The following is a 17989-nucleotide window of genomic DNA, read 5'->3' as shown; positions in this document are numbered from 1 at the left end:
CCCTTTCTTTCTCCCCTATGAAGACTTAATCTTTCCTAAGTATTGCATTTCTGAAAACATTGACCGGAGTGACACCCATGTCCCTGTAAACTCTGCTGACATTTCTGGGTAAGCTGTCCTTCATAAGCAGCCGCTCACACGTCAGGGTATCATTTCATATACTGGCTTTATTGTTCCAAATTTGGAAGAGTTACTCAAGATGATCAAATAAGAAGTACCATGTAGAAGATAAATGTATATCTAATGCTTTTCAAAGCTTCCTCACATTTTGCTTTATGAATTTTATCTAGCATGTGTGGAAAGTTAATGACTTTCTGTGACACTTGATAGTTACAGTATTCCAAAAACACTTAGAGTAGAACTTTCTGGTTCTTTTCGAAGAAGGAAAAGTGGTCCATGGCAACTGTGTGTTACTTGCACACTTTTTTTTATTGAATATTTTCTTTATTTACATTTCAAATGTTATCCCTTTTTCCAGTCCTCCTCCCCCAACACACACACTTTGAATTTGATTGTCAAACGATCTCCAACTTTGGTTAGGTTGTAGTCTAGTGATTTTTGATATTTGCTCATTGTTAGGCTCTGGGATAACTCTTTGGGTATTTCTTATTCTTTCAAACAAGCAAGAACACAGCCATAATTCATGTTTGAGGAGAAGGGTATAGGGTATGTGTATGTCTCTGACCTGGCCCATTTCAAAATTAGAGCAGATCTAGGAAAAACTTCTCATGTGGGAATGAAAATCACTCTATAACACACAGACTTAGCCTGGAGCCTGGGTAAGATGAAATACTAAAATTTCATACCTTTATATCTCTGTCACGGTATCTCTATCTATGCCTCTGTCAAGTAGTTCCTTTTATAAAAGTCTACTTTCTGTCTTGCAGAAGGAAGGGTTAGCATAGCAGAGAAATACAGAACAGAATAAGAAAAGCTATAAGCTCTAGGTCACCTGAGCTTAAAGATAGCCTGGGAGAAAGGGAACCTAAGACAGCTCTCTCAAACTAAGTAAAAGCAAGCCTGAGCAATTTCACTTCCCCCAGCAAGGCCTAACCCTAGCCTTGCGGCCTGAGCCCCTGGGCTGCATTTCCGGCAACCTCGGGCCACAATCCCCAGAGTAGGAAGCAAGCTGCAGGGCCACAGACCATCGGAACTAAAGGTCTGCAGGGGAAGTTGCAGGCAGGGCTGGCCACTGCAGCTCCCAGGCTCCAACCTCCCGCAATGCTTCCTGTGGCTTCTGGCACTAGGGGTAGCACCCAGGATCTGTTCCAGGTTGGCCTAGCACCTCCAGGTGGGTGGTCTCATGTTTGTCAGGGCTTTGGGTGGAGGGTACATGATGACCCTGGAGTCCTTCTGAGACTAAGGGCCACCAGTAGACAGTTTGCCCTGGGAGCTACCAAGACCTGGGTGTCTTTAAACCTGGGGGTGGGGTGGGGGCTTCTCTACTTTTGAAAATCACTTTGCACCCAGCTTTAATGCTAGATCTCATCTGAAATGTATATACATGGAGCAAAATGCCTCGTTTGAAGCATCCTTGCCCATTCCCCTGCCCCGGATCAGTCTGTATAAAACCAACTCCCTGGAACCATGAGCTCCTAAATGAGAAAAAGGAACGGAGTCAACTTGGTTGACTATGTCAGATAGTTTACATTTTCAAATGACTGCTGAGGTGCTTGGTTTGAGTTCCTTTTGGTTTTATTTTTAAATGCATGTGAAGTTCCAGAATAAGCATTAAAAACTTAGCTTTGGTAAAGAGATTTCACCAGAATATTAACATGATTATAGGAGGTGTTCCTGGTGAGTTATACAGCAAGAAATTGTAGCCTGAAATTATTTTAATTTACTAATCAGAATTAAAATTCTCATAACATTTTTATTTTTATTGTATTTTATTAACTTTATTTTAGGTAGGATCTTTTGGCTTTAGTTGTTTTTAGGGTCTGATACACTTATTTTATTAGATATTTTCTTTATTTACATTTCCAATTCTATCCCGAAAGTTCCCTATACCCTCCCCCTGCCCTGCTCCCCTACCCACCCACTCCCATTTCTTGGCTCTGGCATTCCCCTGTACTGAGGCATATAAAGTTTGCAATACTAATGGGCCTCTCTTCCCAATGATGACCGACTAGGCCATCTTCTGCTACATATGCAGCTAGAGACATGAGCTCCGGGGTGTACTGGTTAGTACATATTGTTGTTCCACCTATAGGGTTGCAGACCCCTTTCAGCTCCTTTGGTGCATTCTCTAGTTTCTCCATTGGGGGCCCTGTGTTCCATCCTATAGATGACTGTGAGCATCCACTTCTGTATTTGCCATGCACTGGCATAGCCTCATACGAGACAGCTATATCAGGGTCCGTTCAGCAAAATCTTGCTGGCATACGCAATAGTGTCTGAGATACACTTTTAATAAATGTGAACGGTTGTTTTTTTTCCATTAAAATGGGGAATGTATCTATAACAATGGAAGATGGCCTGAGACCCTCTGGTACCAGTGATGTGGGAAAACTGTACCATTTTAAATTCCGGACCATGGCTTTTGTCACCACTGCATAGCTCAGGATCTGTGGCAAAGTAGCCTTTGCAAGCAAACAGGCAGAAACAACTCATCTTTTGGACCTTGAACAAGAGACCTCTTTTGTAATTTCTATTTAACAGCTGAGTTTAATAGAACATGTTGGAATATGCCTTTTGTGTCAATGAACCTTGTGTTAGTGTCTAGAGACAGTGGTTATTTTGAGCAACATGGGTAAGATGAGGAAACATTCATGTCTTGCTGAGTATTCTTGCTCCTCCGTGTCCTCTCTTTGGTCCTTCTCAATACAGTAATTAGCACTTGCTTCAGCTTCTTTCTTATGGACTGGAAAGTCATCCCCCTCCCCCACAAGATTTAACCCAAGCCCAATTCATTAATGCAAGTTGTCTTTTAAGTCAACAGATTCTCTTCTTATTAGTTAAATTTGTTATTCTACAGTTTTGTAAGTGTATGCAACACTTAGGGCCCAGTTTCATCCTCTGCCTCTCCCTGAACCCATCTTTTTCATGTCCCCCCCACCCCAAATCTCACTCTTGTGTTCATGTCTGCTTCTTTCATTTTGTGAACCTCAGAGATTAATCAGGTCCCATGTAACCATGAGTTTGAAGCTATCCTTGGTGGCTGGTCACTCAGTAGTAGGTAGCCAATTCAAGATGGTGACTCCCGTCTCTCAGGAAGAGGAAGGGCTCACAGGGCGTCCTAGTCTCTTGACTCTGTTTATGAAGTGGAGATTACGTGAGACATTTTTCTCAGCACAGGGTTGACTTTAGCTTAATGTGCTACATGGATGAGGGGGCTCAGTTAGGTCAACTGCATCCCTTCTGAGAAGAGAAAACTGCTGCATAGGAGCTACTTCCCACACAAGCGGTATCAGAAGGTCAGTAGCTCCGCAGCCACTATGTGTCTCCTCACTAGAGCTGTGTATCAAGCAGTATGAAGTAGTAAGCATGCTTTGACACCCATGAAGGCATTACTAGTAATGAACACATCCACACATCCTGCCATTGGAGTTAAAGTCACCATTATGTATCTGTTACCCCTTCAGTGGCAGATGGCAAATTTTAATAACCAGGGCTAGGGCAACAGTCTAATCAGTAGACAAAATGTGCAGTGAATAGGAATTGGGTTAAGAATATGTCTTTTGATTTATATTTAACTAGATATGGTTGAAAAATGTCAAAAGGGGATCTTGCCTCTGTTTCATCCTAAAACAAATGTTTCTTCTTATTATTATTTTTTAACTGCTAATGCCAGGTATGGTGGTGCAGTCTGAGTTTAAGGCCAGACAGGTCTACAGAAAGGTTTCAGGACAACTATGGCTGCACAAACAAACCCTATATTGAAAAACAAACCAAGATACAAAAAAATAAATAAATAAAAATAAAAACAACACAACAAACCAAAACCAAGCCAACCCAAACCAAAACAAAAGACCAAAAATCTACTACCTTCCTTTGGATCTATTCATTAAAGTTCAAATTATTTGTCCCATACCTTAAACAGTTTTCATTGGCATTATTGGTTTTGTGATCCATGTGAAAGCAGAAAACATTAAAGATTAGAATCAATGTGTGTTCTTACTCACAGTGTGCTCTGTTTGTAGCCACAACTTTTGTGGAGCACAGCTGCCCAAGTCTCTCCCTCTGCATTCAATGGATTCACAGCTCTTTCACAAACTCTAATCCAGGTTTATCCTACCCAGCAAACCCCTGGTCCCACCCTGGTACCAGGAAAAACTTGATTTCGTTAAAGTAAGGATTCCGATTAGGTCACGTGATCTGAGAATTAAAGAAGGAAGCCACTTTAGACAGTTTTCACTGAAGTGTGAAATAATTCAGTAATGTGTAATCACTAAGAGGTGAGGCCTAAGCGTCAGGATGACAGGGTGACCCTGGAATAGAAGAGGGACTTTTCTACTGCCCATACTTTAATGAGCACTGCCCACCTGGGATGCTTCCAGATGCAGACTGTCTCACACCCAACTTCTGATTTACCTTCACTGTGATCATGGGTAACCCATGTCAGTCCTTTATTAAAAAGCAAAATCCAGAGAAACAGCAATACATGCTTGGAAGTTGTTTTTGAGAAGTAAACGAGAACATGCAGGTGACATCCTCACTCAGGTGCCGTGGATGTCTATTTAATTCGTAGATAGTCATGTGATAGTGCTGTGTTTGCCTATTTAAAAGATATGTTCTTGCTGGGCATCAGGGTTCAGGCTGTTAGTACCATCCCACGGTAGGCTAAGGTAAGGGATAAGCCTGGGCTACATAAGAGATTCCAGGGCACCTAAGTTAATGATGAATCCCTGTCTCAAACAAATAGAGAAACAAAAAGTTTACATTGAGAAACTTTCTCCTGTGGATTGGTAGACAACTTCATGACTAAGCAACTTTCAAGATGGGAAATTTAGAAGGCATGACTTCCTGTGTGAGATACTGCCATGTCTGTGGGAAAATGCGTGGTTAGCACTTCTAGGAAAAGAAGCAGAGGTACCCAGAGTGAGAAGAACCAAGTGCAGATGTATTCAAAGAGTATGAAACTGGAGCAGTTTTCACAGAATTCAAACAAGGATTTAATAGGTCAAAAAGAGTGCACGATCCACTTTCCTTGCTCACGGTGCCAGTTGTGACCTAGTTTAGTTCATATATAATATAGGGGAAAGTTAAGTCTCAAATACTGTGGGATATTTTAAACTGTTTGAAGAGGAATAATCTGCTTTCTCAAGGTATTTACTGCTGGTTTAAAAGCACTTCCAATTTAATCCAGGAATTGGTAGCATAGGCCTTTTGATCCCAATGGGAGGAGGATAGAGGCAGACAGGTCAATCTGAATTCATGGCCAGCCTGATCAACTTAGTGAGATCCAGGACAGTTAGGATGACACAGTGAGACTCTGGTCTCAGTGGGTAAAGTCACTTGCTACCAAACATACTGACCTTAGTAGTATCTAGAATCCACATAGAACTGACTCCAACAGTTATCCTCCGTTCTCCATACACATGTGTCATGACACATACAACAGTGTACATATGCAGAGACACAGTATATGTCTAAAAAAATTAGAAAGTAAAAAAAGTCATTGTGGCCAAACAAAAATTGTAAATGTTGCATATGCTGAAGGTTTACTTGGTTGTGACCTAATCCTCTGAGTTGCATTTGTTATTTTATTACCTTGTTTTTAGGTTTTCAAGTGTCTTACAATGATTTTGGAAACAGCTATGAAATAAGAATAGAGAGAGAACATATTGTTTAGGTATCCTTGTTGAGACACAAGTTGTTATTTGACATTATATGTATTTAACTTCTTTTTTTTATTAATTAGGTATTTTCTTCATTTACATTTCAAATGCTACCCCGTAAGTCTCCCAACCCCTTCCCACCCCCCACTGCCACTTCTTGGCCCTGGTGTTCCCCTGTACTGAGGCATATACAATTTACAAGACCAATGGGCCTCTCTTCCCACTGATAGCCGACTAGGCCATCTTCTGATACATATGCAGCTAGAGACACGAGCTCCAGGGTTACTGGTTAGTTCATATTGTTGTCCCACCTATAGGGTTGCAGACCCCTTTAGCGCCTTGGATACTTTCTCTAGCTCCTCCATTGGGGGCCCTGTGATCCATCCAATAGCTGACTGTAAGCCTCAACTTATGTGTTTGCTAGGCCCCGGCATAGCCTCACATGAGACAGCTATATCAGGGTCCTTTCAGCAACATCTTGCTAGTGTGTGCAATGGTGTCAGCATTTGGGGGCTGATTATAGGATGGATCCCCAGGTATGGCAGTCTCTAGATGGTCCATCATTTTATCTCAGCTCCAATCTTTGTCTCTGTAACTCCTTCCATGGGTGTTTTGTTCCTAATTCTAAGAAGGAGCAAAGTGTCTGCACTTTGGTCTTCATTCTTCTCGAGTTTCATGTGTTTTGCAAATTGTATCATGTATCTTGGGTATTCTAAGTTTCTGGGATAATATCCACTTATCAGTGAGTATATATCATGTGAGTTCTTTTGTGATTGGGTTACCTCACGCAGGCTGATGCCCCCCAGGTCCATCAATTTGCCTAGGAATTTCATAAATTCATTCTTTTTAATAACTGAGTAGTACTCCATTGTGTAAATGTACCACATTTTCTGTATCCATTCCTCTGTTGAGGGGCATCTGGGTTATTTCCAGCTTCTGGCTATTATAAATAAGGCTGCTATGAACATAGTGGAGCATGTGTCGTTCTTACGGATTGGAACATCTTCTGGATATATGCCCAGGAGAGGTATTGTGGGATCCTCAGGTTGTACTATGTCCAATTTTCTGAGGAACTGCCAGACTGATTTCTAGAGTGGTTGTAGAAGCTTGCAATTCCACCAAAAATGGACTAGTGTTACTCTTTTTCCACATCCTCCCCAGAATCTGCTATCACCTGAATTTTTGATCTTAGCCATTCTGGCTGGTGTGAGGTGGAATCTCAGGGTTATTTTGATTTGCATTTCCCTGATGATTAAGGATGCTGAACATTTTTTCAGGTGCTTCTCAGACATTCAGTATTCCTCAGCTGAGAATTCTTTGTTTAGCTCTGAGCCCCATTTTTAATGGGGTTATTTGATTTTCTGGAGTCCACCTTCTTGAGTTCTTTATATATATTGGATATTAGTCCCCTATCTGATTTAGGATAGGAAAAGATCCTTTCCCAATCTGTTGGTGGCCTTTTTTCTTATTGATGGTGTCTTTTGCCTTACAGAAGCTTTGCAATTTTATGAGGTCACATTTGTTGATTCTAGATCTTACTGCACAAGCCATTGCTGTTCTATTCAGGAATTTTTCCCCTGTGCCAATATCTTCGAGGCTTTTCCCCACTTTCTCCTCTATAAGTTTCAATGTCTCTGGTTTTATGTGGAGTTCCTTGATCCACTTAGATTTGACTTTAGTACAAGGAGATAGGAATGGATCACTTAGCATTCTTCTACATGATATCTATCAGTTGTGCCAGCACCATTTGTTGAAAATGTTGTCTTTTTCCACTGGATGGTTTTAGCTCCCTTGTCAAAGATCAAGTGACCATAGGTGTGTGGGTTTATTTCTGGGTCTTCAATTCTATTCCATTGGTCTACTTGTCTGTCTCTATACCAGTACCATGTAGTTTTTATCACTATTGCTCTGTAGTACCGCTTTAGGTCAGGCATGGTGATTCCATCAGAGGTGCTTTTATCCGTAAGGAGAGTTTTTGCTATACTAGGTTTTTTGTTATTCCAGATGAATTTTCAGATTGCCCTTTCTAATTCATTGAAGAATTGAGTTGGAATTTTGATGGGGATTACATTGAATCTGTAGATTGCTTTTAGCAAGATAGCCATTTTTACTATATTGATCCTGCCAATCCATGAGCATGGATCGAGATCTTTCTATCTTCTGAGATCTTTAATTTCTTTCTTCAGAGACTTGAAGTTTTTATCACACAGATCTTTCACTTCCTTAGTTAGAATCACGCCAAGGTATTTTATATTATTTGTGACTATTGAGAAGGGTGTTGTTTCCCTAATTTCTCTCTCAGCCTATTTATCCTTTGTGTAGAGAAAGGCCACTGACTTGTTTGAGTTAATTTTATATCCAGCTACTTCACGAAAGCTGTTTATCAGGTTTAGGAGTTCTCTGGTGGGATTTTTAGGGTCATTTATACATACTATCATATCATCTGCAAAAAGTGATATTTTGACTTCTTTATTTCAATTTGTAACCTCTTGATCTCCTTTTGTTGTCTACTTTCTATGGCTAGGACTTCAATACAATGTTGAATAGGTAGAAAGAAAGTGGACAGTCTTGTCTAGTCCCTGATTTTAGTGGGATTGCTTCCAGCTTCTCACCATTTACTTTGATGCTGGCTACTGGTTTGCTGTAGATTGCTTTTATCATGTTTAGGTATGGGCCTTGAATTCTTGATCTGTCCAAGTCTTTTATCATGAATGGGTGTTGGATTTTGTCAAATGCTTTCTCCACATCTAAGGAGATGATTATGTGGTTTTTGTCTTTGAGTTTGTTTATATAATGGATTATGTTGATGGATTTCCGTATATTGAACCAACCCTGCATCCCTGGGATGAAACCTACTTGGTCAGGATGGATGATTGTTTTGATGTGTTCTTGGATTCTGTTAAGGAGAACTTTATTGAGGATTTTTGCTTCGATATTCAGAAGGGAAATTGGTCTGAGGTTCTATTTGTTGGGTCTTTTTGTGGTTTAGGTATCAGAGTAATTGTGGCTTCATAGAATGAATTGGGTAGAGTACCTTCTGCTTCTATTTTGTGGAATAATTTGTGAAGAACTGGAATTAGATCTTCTTTGAAGGTCTGATAGAACTCTGCACTAAACCCATTTGGTCCTGGGCTTTTTTTGGTTGGGAAACTATTAATGACTGCTTCTATTTCTTTAGGGAATATAGGGCAGTTTAGATCATTAACCTGCTCCTGATTTAACTTTGGTACCTGGTATCTGTCTAGAAATTTGTCCATTTCATCCAGGTTTTTCAGTTTTGTTGAATATAGCCTTTTTTAGAAGGATCTGATGGTGTTTTGGATTTCTTCAGGATCTGTTGTTATGTCTCCCTTTTCATTTCTGATTTTGTTAATTAGGATGTGATCCCTGTGCCCTCTAGTGAGTCTGGCTAAGGGTTTATCTATCTTATTGATTTTCTCAAAGAACCAGCTCCTTTGAATAGTTCTTCTTGTTTCCACTTGGTGGATTTTGCCCCTGATTTTTATTATTTCCTTCTGTCTACTCCTCTTGGATGAATTTGCTTCCTTTTTTTCTAGGGCTTTTAGATGTGTTGTCAAGCTGCTAGTGTATGCTCTCTCTAGTTTCTTTTTGGAGGCACTCAGAGCTATGAGTTTTCCTCGTAGAAATGCTTTCATTGTGTCCCATAAGTTTGGATACATTGTGGCTTCATTTTCATTAAACTCTAAAAAGTCTTTAATTTCTTTCTTTATTCCATCCTTGACCACGGTATCATTGAGAAGAGTGTTGTTCAGTTTCCACATGATTGTTGGGTTTCTATTATTTATCTTGTTATTGAATATCAGCCTTAGTCCATGGTGATCTGTTAGGATGCATGGGACAATTTCACTATTTTTGTATCTGTTGAGGCCTGTTTTGTGACCAATTATATGGTCAATTTTGGAGAATGTACCATGAGGTGCTGAGAAGAAGGTATATCCTTTTGTTTTAGGATAAAATGTTCTATAGATATCTGTAAATCCATTTGTTTCATAACTTTTGTTAGTTTCTCTATTTCCCTGTTTAGTTTCTGTTTCCACGATCTGTTCATTGATGAGAGTGATGTGTTGCAGTCTCCCACTATTATTGTGTGAGGTGCAATGTGTAGTTTGAGCTTTACTAAATTCTCTTTAATGAATGTGGCTGCCCTTGCATTTGAAGCATAGATATTCAGAATTGAGAGTTCCTCTTGGAGGATTTTACCTTTGATGAGTATGAATTGCCCCTCCTTATTTTTTTTGATAACTTTGGGTTGGAAGTCCATTTTATTCGATATTAGAATGGCTACTCCAGCTAGTTTCTTCAGACCATATGCTTGGAAAATTGTTTTCCAGTCTTTCACTCTGAGGTAGTGTCTGTCTTTTTCCCTGAGATGAGTTTCCTGTAAGCAGAAAAATGTTGGGTCCTGTTTGTGTAGCTAGTCTGTTAGTCTATGTCTTTTTATTGGGGAATTGAGTCCATTGATATTAAGAGATATTAAGGAAAAGTAATTGTTGCTTCCTATTATTTTTGTTGTTAGAGTTGGCTTCCTGTTCTTGTGTCTGTCTTCTTTTAGGTTTGTTGAGGGATTACTTTTTTGCTTTTTCTAGGATGTGTTTTCTGTCCTTGTATTTGTTTTTTTTCTGTTATTATCCTTTGAAGGGCTGGATTTGTGGAAAGATAATGTGTGAATTTGGTTTTGTCATGGAATACTTTGGTTTCTCCATCTATGGTATTTGAAAGTTTGACTGGGTATAGTAGCCTGGGCTGGCATTTGTGTTCTCTTAGTGTCTGTATAACATCTGTCCAGGCTCTTCTGGCTTTCATAGTCTCTGGTGAAAAGTCTGGTGTAATTCTGATAGGCCTGCCTTTATATGTTACTTGACCTTTTTCCCTTACTGCTTTTAATATTCTGTCTTTAGTTAGTGCATTTGTTGTTCTGATTATTATGTGTCGGGAGGAATTTCTTTTCTGGTCCAGTCTATTTGGAGTTCTGTAGGCTTCTTGCATGTTCATGGTCATCTCTTTCTTTAGGTTTGGGGAGTTTTCTTCTATAATTTTGTTGAAGATATTTGCTGGCCCTTTAAGTTGAAAATCGTCATTCTTACCTACTCCTATTATCCGTAGGTTTTGTCTTCTCATTGTGTCCTGGATTTTCTGGATGTTTTGAGTTAGGATCTTTTTGAATTTTGCATTTTCTTTGATTGTTTTACTGATGCATTATAGCTTCCTTTCTTTTAAGCTCTTCTGCCATGTTTGCTTGCTCGCACACTGGCAGTTCCCATTGCTCTATTTTTTTTTTTTTTTATGTTCTGAGCAAAAACATACAAGAGCTGTTCCTGACTAGTGATTCTACCTGTCCTACTTCCCTTCCTTTTCTTCATCCTCCTCCTATTCCCCCTTTCTATTTTTCTCCTTCTTAGTATCCTCTTCCTCATTCTTTTCTTCTTCCCCATTTCTTTTCTTTCTTCTTTATGCCTTGATATGCTGCTCTAAAGACAAAGCAGTTTTGTGGAGTTTCATAAATGTACACAACACTTATGGCCCAGACTATCTTCTTCCTCTCCACCACCTGGACTATCTTACCCCCTCCACAATAATCTGATTTTTATGTTCATGTCTGCTGCTTTCATTTTGTGACCCACAAGATTAATCAGGTCCCATGTACCTCTGAGTTTGAAGTTATCCTTGATGACTATAACTTATCACTGGGTACCCAATTCAGAAAAGTGACAACCCCATCCCCCATCTCCCAGAGCAAGGTTCAGAGCCTCTTTGCCTCTTGATCCTGTTTATTAGTACTGATCATTTGTGTGAGACATTTTGTAGATGCACCAGTCAGTTGTTCAGTGCCAAACACTCATCCCTGAAAAAAGAAATACAAGTAACATTATAGTGATAAAATAGGTTATATTTAGAAATATAAAATACATACATATATGTATATATATGTATATATTATATACAAATGTTTATATAATAACAGTTAGTGGACAGAAATTGTAATGAATTTGAAAGAGAGCAAGAAGGAATATATCAGGAAGGTTTGGAAAGAAAAATGAAGAGAAAGAAATATTGTGATTAAATTATAATCCCCAAAGGCCAATAAATAGTCACGAAGAAAAGAAAGAACTGTGATGCCGAGCTTTGTCAACTTGACACAACCTAGAATTTACTGGGAAGACTCGCAGTGAGGATTTATCTAAATTGGGTTGGTCTGTGAACCTGCCTGTGGGAGATTGCCTTAAGTTGATGTGGGATGACCCAGCCAACTCTGTGTGGCCCTAGTGTGAAATTCTCAACTCTATAAGTAGAGTGAGCAAGCCAAGCACCAGCAAGCAAAAGAACATGTATACATTCATTTCTCTCTGCTCTTAATATGGCCATCTGAAGTTCCTACCTTGGCTTTCCGAATAATTCACTGTGACCCAGAATTATAAGCCAATATAAACCTCTTTTCATCTTCAACTTGCTTTGAAGCAAAAATGAAACTATAACAAGAAAATTCCAAGTCTCATGCAGTAAGAAACTAAAGGAATCCTGAGAGTATCACTCACTCCAATGGAAAGAATCAACACAGCATGTATGAGCAAACTTCAAGACTGAAGCTTGAGTAGTCCTTAGGTTGAGATGTAAAATAACTGGTTTCATATTATGATCACAGATATCAGAAAGGTAGCTGAAGCTAGAGACAGGAAAATTAAGAAAGTACAATGTTTGTGTTTGTCAACTTGTTATCACCGTGGCCAATATTCAAGAGAGAAAACTTCAAAGGAGAAAAAAGTTTATTTTGACTCATAGTTCCAAAGGCTCTATCCATATATGGTTGGATCCACTGCCTACATCCTGTAGTGTGTTCCCTCCTTTTTCCTCTTGTGATTTCAGAGTTTCAAGTCTTATGTTGAGTTCCTTAATCCATTTAAAATTTGTTTTTTTAAAAGTCATAAATAAGGATCTAATTTCCATTCCTCTTCATGTAGATATATAGTATTCACATGTGTTGAAGATGCTGTCTTTTCTTGAGTATGGGTGCTTGTTTCTTTGTTTGGTCATCTTCATAAAAATTAAGGTGACTATGTGGCAAAGGAGGTCACAGGCCATGAATAGGAATCTACTGCTGAAGGTTTGCTGTGTGTGTGTGTGTATGTATATATGAGTGGTGAGTATATGTGTGAGACTGTGCATATGAATATGTGGGTGATTGTGTGTGTATGTGTGTGTATGTATGTGTGTGTGACTGTGTGACTGTGTATGTATGTGTGTGACTGTATGTGTGACTGTGTATGTGTATGCATATGTGAGTGTGTATGTGCATGTGTACGTATTTATGTATGTATGTGTGTGTGACTGTGTCTATGTATGTATGTGTGAATGTAAGTTTGTATATATGAATGTGTGTATGACTTGTGTGTGTGTATGACTGTGTGAGTATATGTGACTGTGTGAGTGTGTATGTATGTATGTATAATGTATGTGTTTGTGGCTGTATGTGTGTGTGTATGTGTATGAGACTGTGTGTATGAATGTGTGTTGTGTCTGTGTGTGTGTGTATGACCATGAGTGTGTGTGACTGTGTATATGTGTGTGTGTTTGTGTGTGTGTGTGTGAGTCTGTGTGTAGGGGGGTGAACGTAACTTGGGCAGACTGTTAAATTGCTCCCAGCTGCCTTTACTATAGATAATCTCTTTTTATCCATTGGATAACAAGATTGGAGTCCATGCCTCATCATTTTTATCTCTTCACCTCATAGGCTTCATCTCCTCAACACTTGTTTTCTATCACAATCACTTGATCAGATTTATAGTTCTGAATAACTCCATCCAACTACACTCAATTACTGTGTCTGAATCCAAGAGGTGGATAGTGTTGCCTCAGACCTATTATGGTGAAGTTAGTGATGATGTGTTTAGGTAAATCTTGTTACATGCTTGATAAGAGATGATAATAAAAGACAGAACAAAATTGTATTCCTTCAGAAGGAATTATATTGCTGTTTTCCTGCAACTCAGAATAATATAGCCTTATTCACTCCTTACCTATTGGGTACCAAACTCTCTGCTATGTGGCTCAACACCATAATCACTATATTTGGAGCCATGAAGAACTTGAAATGTTGCTTTCTTAAGTTGGAATATGTCATAATATTAGATAAAAGCTTTCAAAAGCAATACAAAAATAAAAGGTATACTCTCCCACCAATTTTTACATGTTAGAATCACACATTGAATTGATTGGTTTAAATAAACATATCGAGCAATTCATCTAATTTAGATCCTTCCCTCCCTATACATTATTTAACATGTTCTTAAAAAGAAAGCTCATTCATTTTAAGTGATAATTAAGCCCTCTATATTCATATGTTTGGGATGATTATGCTGACGTCTGTATTTATTTATTGATTCAAATATGGGATCTGCACACACTTGACTGAGCAAGGTTTTTACCTAGTTTAAAATGAAATTCTTTTTACACCCGAAATGGTTACAACATATTTTATAGAAATGTCACAATAATTAAAAACAACTCTGTATGCAAATTGTCTACAGCATGCATAGCAGTTGCTTAGCAAATGACAAATATTTCTTTGATTGTGGGATAGTAATCAGCTCGTTTACTACAAGGAACGTTGTATCTAGCTCATTCTCAGTACTTTGGTGCCATGTGCACATGAGTCTGAAGACTGAGGTCCTTATAGAATTGTTTTTCTTGTTCTCCCTATTAATTTTCTTATTATTTTGTTGAGCAAATAATTTCTAAAACATATACAGATCAACTATTCACTAAAAATTGAACTTTGTAAAGCCTATGATCTGCCACTAAAACATATTGTGCAGTACTGTGGTTTATGCTCAAAGAAAATAGTGGACATTTAAAGTCTCTTGTTTGGTAATACAATTATATTTAGACACAATTTTTAAAAATAATGCAGTTTTCACTTGTTATTTTTGGAGAAAATGGACTATACTGTATATTTGTCATCCACTGCTATGTTGAAATCAATGGGGTGGTAGAAGTTGATTTAGAATTTAAAAACATTGGAACCAATATATTCCTAATGTCAAGCTTTAAGTAAAAGCAAATGCTGATAGAGGTGTACAGGTAAGTTCAGATTGGTCAGATAATACCCAAAGCAATCTATTCCAACAATATGAACTAACCAGTACCCCAGAGCCCATGTCTCTAGATGCATATGTAGCAGAAGATGGCCTAGTCGGCCATCATTGGAAAGAGAGACCCAAACTTTATATGCCCCAGTACAGGGGAACACCAGGGCCAAGAAGTGGGAGTGGGTGGGAAGGGGAGCAGGGCGGGGAGAGGGTACAGGGAACTTTTGGGATAGCATTTGAAATGTAAATAAAGAAAATATCTAATAAAAAATAAAATGGTTAATTTAAAATATATGTATATAAAAACATAAATTAGATCTTTGAAAAGCAAAAGAGTAATAAGAATGTTCCTTAAGGCAATTCTCTTTTTTGAGTAACATATAACAAATTAGAAAGGATTACAATTTTGAGGAGAAACCAGGCCATCTCTGCTATTTCAGCAGTGAGAACAAGACTGTTGAAAAGTTCCCAATTAGAAGCAGGGCAGAGGGAGGGTATAGGGAACTTTCGGGATAGCATTTGAAATGTAAATAAAGAAAATATCTAATAAAGAAAAGAATAAAAAAGAAAAAAGAAAAAAAAAGAATACATTATTTCTGCTCTGCTGGGGGAAAGCAGAAAATCTGTCAAAGTTCCTGTTATGTTGATTTTCAGAGTTTCATTATTTCACAAGTCCTCGCCATCATTAATCTTTTAGTGCATGGCATGAGTGCACCCTTCGGAGTTGCTGGACACTTAATAACCCCAGTGTAAGAACATTAGTTCTCTGTCTGTCTATCTTCTCTCTCTCTCTCTCTCTCTCTCTCTCTCTCTCTCTCTATATATATATATATATATATATATATATATATATAGGAAGATATTTCAAGCCTTGGAGCATAACTGGTACTGTGTAATTGATATGCAGTGAGTAGATGAGTAGTGAACAGCTATGTAGGACAATCCAAAAGGTAACCTATATTTTCATCTCTGATGGTGAAGGCCTGAAGCATTTGAACTCAGATTTCCAGGACTTTATTCCTTCATGACTCTGCCCTCTAAACTGTATTCTGTAACAGATATGATTCCTCTAACAAGGATGCTGTGGTGTACTAAATCTTAAATATATGTATGTTAGGACACTGTGATCTAAGAAATTCTGTGACTAATGATGCTTCCACAGTTTCCTCTAAGGCAGTGAGTCAGGCTCATATTTTGTTATAGATGCATTGTTACTAGCCACTAGTATAGAAATACTCTGTTTTCTGCATAGTTATCATCTTTATTAAAAGGCAAATAGTTCTTTAGTGGCGGCTTCTTTCAGCCTCTGCTGCTGCTGTTTTCTTCAGCACTGTGCCCACGGTGATATAAGGACAGTTCTGATCCCTTCTTGTCTGTCACATTTTGAGTGAAAGGATGCTTAAAATAGAAATGAAAGCCAGAGTGATGCCGGGGTAGGGGAGGCAGGTTGACTGGCTGAGTAGGGCACACACACTATTTTAGGGCTAAGACCTTAGTGATGAGGTCCAACCACTCGGGATGGCAGTGGGATGTGCTAGGGACAAAGAGGAGAATCAGAAGACAATGGTGTGCTAAGGAAAAGAGGTCTGAGAATGAGAGGAAACAAGAGAAGTACATCAGCAATCCTGAGTACAAAAAGCATTTAGGGATATATGTTAATGTAGGTGGTATTTAAATAGCACACACGTACCTAAACCCCATCATGAATTGGATTTTGCAGGGATTTTTCACATTAAACTGTAAAAACCTGTTGCCTTGTCCATAATCATATATGATCTGTAGCATATCATCATCTAAACATGTGACTTCATTCCCTAACACATTCTGGAACTAAGGACAATCTGATTAGAGTGGCCAGAAGCAGCTTGTTTCCTTGTTAGACATGTTCATCGCTAAACCCCGCATTTGAGGAGACTATACGGGCCATGAAGTTCCTCTCAAGTCTATTATTCTTGCAATCTTTTCCTACCTAAAATAGTTACAACTAATCACTGCAATAGATTGAGGAAGATAATACATTTTATGTTCTGTAGGTTAACTTAACAGGCCATGTAGAAGCAACATAATACCACAATAACTTTTATTACTTCAAATAAATAGAGTAGATTTTCCTTCAAGGAGGCAGGGGGTTCTGGCTCCCATTCTGTAAAGATAACCACATTCGCAGATGCTGGTCAGTCAGCCAGGAAGGGTGACAGAGCTAATTACATTTTTGAAAATGGATACAGTTGGAATCATTTTCTGAACCTCTTTTGTTTGTTTGTTTGTTTGTTTGAGTTCCACATTTTTAAATATTTTCAGAATTCTGGTATTTCCTCAGTTGGCTAATCTTTTTAAAAGTGTTTCCTTATACACAAAATCTTCCTTTCATTATGAAAAGAACTTAGAAGAAAGAAAAAAAAGAATGTCACAATGCCTTTAGTAGCAAGATAATTTAAGCCATTTCTCAAGAGTAAATTAACACAATATGATAATATTTTAGTTATTTTGACTAAAATATGCATAACCTTCTAATATAACACAATTTTTTATCAATTGGGAACTGTTCCAGGGTAAATCAATACCAAAAGGGTGGACTTGGAAAGCAAATAAAATCTAGTCACCTGTTTTGCTTTTATTTTTCTAAAAGATATGAAACAGAAGCATAACAGAAAACATGCAATCACAGAATATGTTATGCAACACCTATACTCTGTGTTGTTCATGTCTTTTATTTTCAATTTAAATGATGTCTTTATTCTGCTGGTCCTGTAAATAAAAGTTAGAAGCTTGCTTATGCTAGGCACATGCTGTAGCCTTGAGCTAAATCTCAGTCTCTCTTGTTTGTTTTAATAGGTTCAGCTTTGTAGCTTTAATCTAATTAATATTTGTTTGCTTAGATACTTTCCAGTTTCCTTTGTGTGGTGATTTGGTGAAATGTCATCCAAAAGCAGAAAATCCACAACAGCTTAGCCCTCCCCACACTTCATATAAAATTAAGATTCATTAATCTAAAGATGATGGAATCCTAATTAATATAGGGAACATGCTTGGCATTTGATCAATACTGACTCCATCACTCACTGAGGTAACCTCTTGCAACCATAAATCCTCTCTGACTCCAAG

General features: G+C 38.3%; 1 protein-coding gene across 5 annotated transcripts in view; it reads left to right on the top strand.

The window, feature by feature from the left end:
- Positions 1-1019: 1019 nt before the first annotated feature.
- The window catches only part of Bank1 (B cell scaffold protein with ankyrin repeats 1), a 272779-nt gene continuing 255809 nt past the window's right edge, over positions 1020-17989 (top strand). For 3 of the 5 annotated variants that reach the window (XM_006501484.4, XM_006501483.1, XM_006501487.2), the window contains exon 1: positions 1020-1291. In XM_006501484.4, coding sequence (XP_006501547.1) covers positions 1222-1291 — 70 coding nt within the window. In that variant the 5' untranslated portion in view covers positions 1020-1221. The remainder of the gene's footprint in view (positions 1292-17989) is intronic. The other 2 variants (NM_001310749.1, NM_001033350.3) reach the window with 1 other exon arrangement.

The sequence above is a fragment of the Mus musculus genome, chromosome 3 (genome assembly GCF_000001635.26).
Source record: "Mus musculus strain C57BL/6J chromosome 3, GRCm38.p6 C57BL/6J".
In the NCBI taxonomy this organism is placed as follows: Eukaryota; Metazoa; Chordata; class Mammalia; order Rodentia; family Muridae; genus Mus; species Mus musculus.
This window is presented reverse-complemented; position numbering and strand designations above follow the sequence as displayed.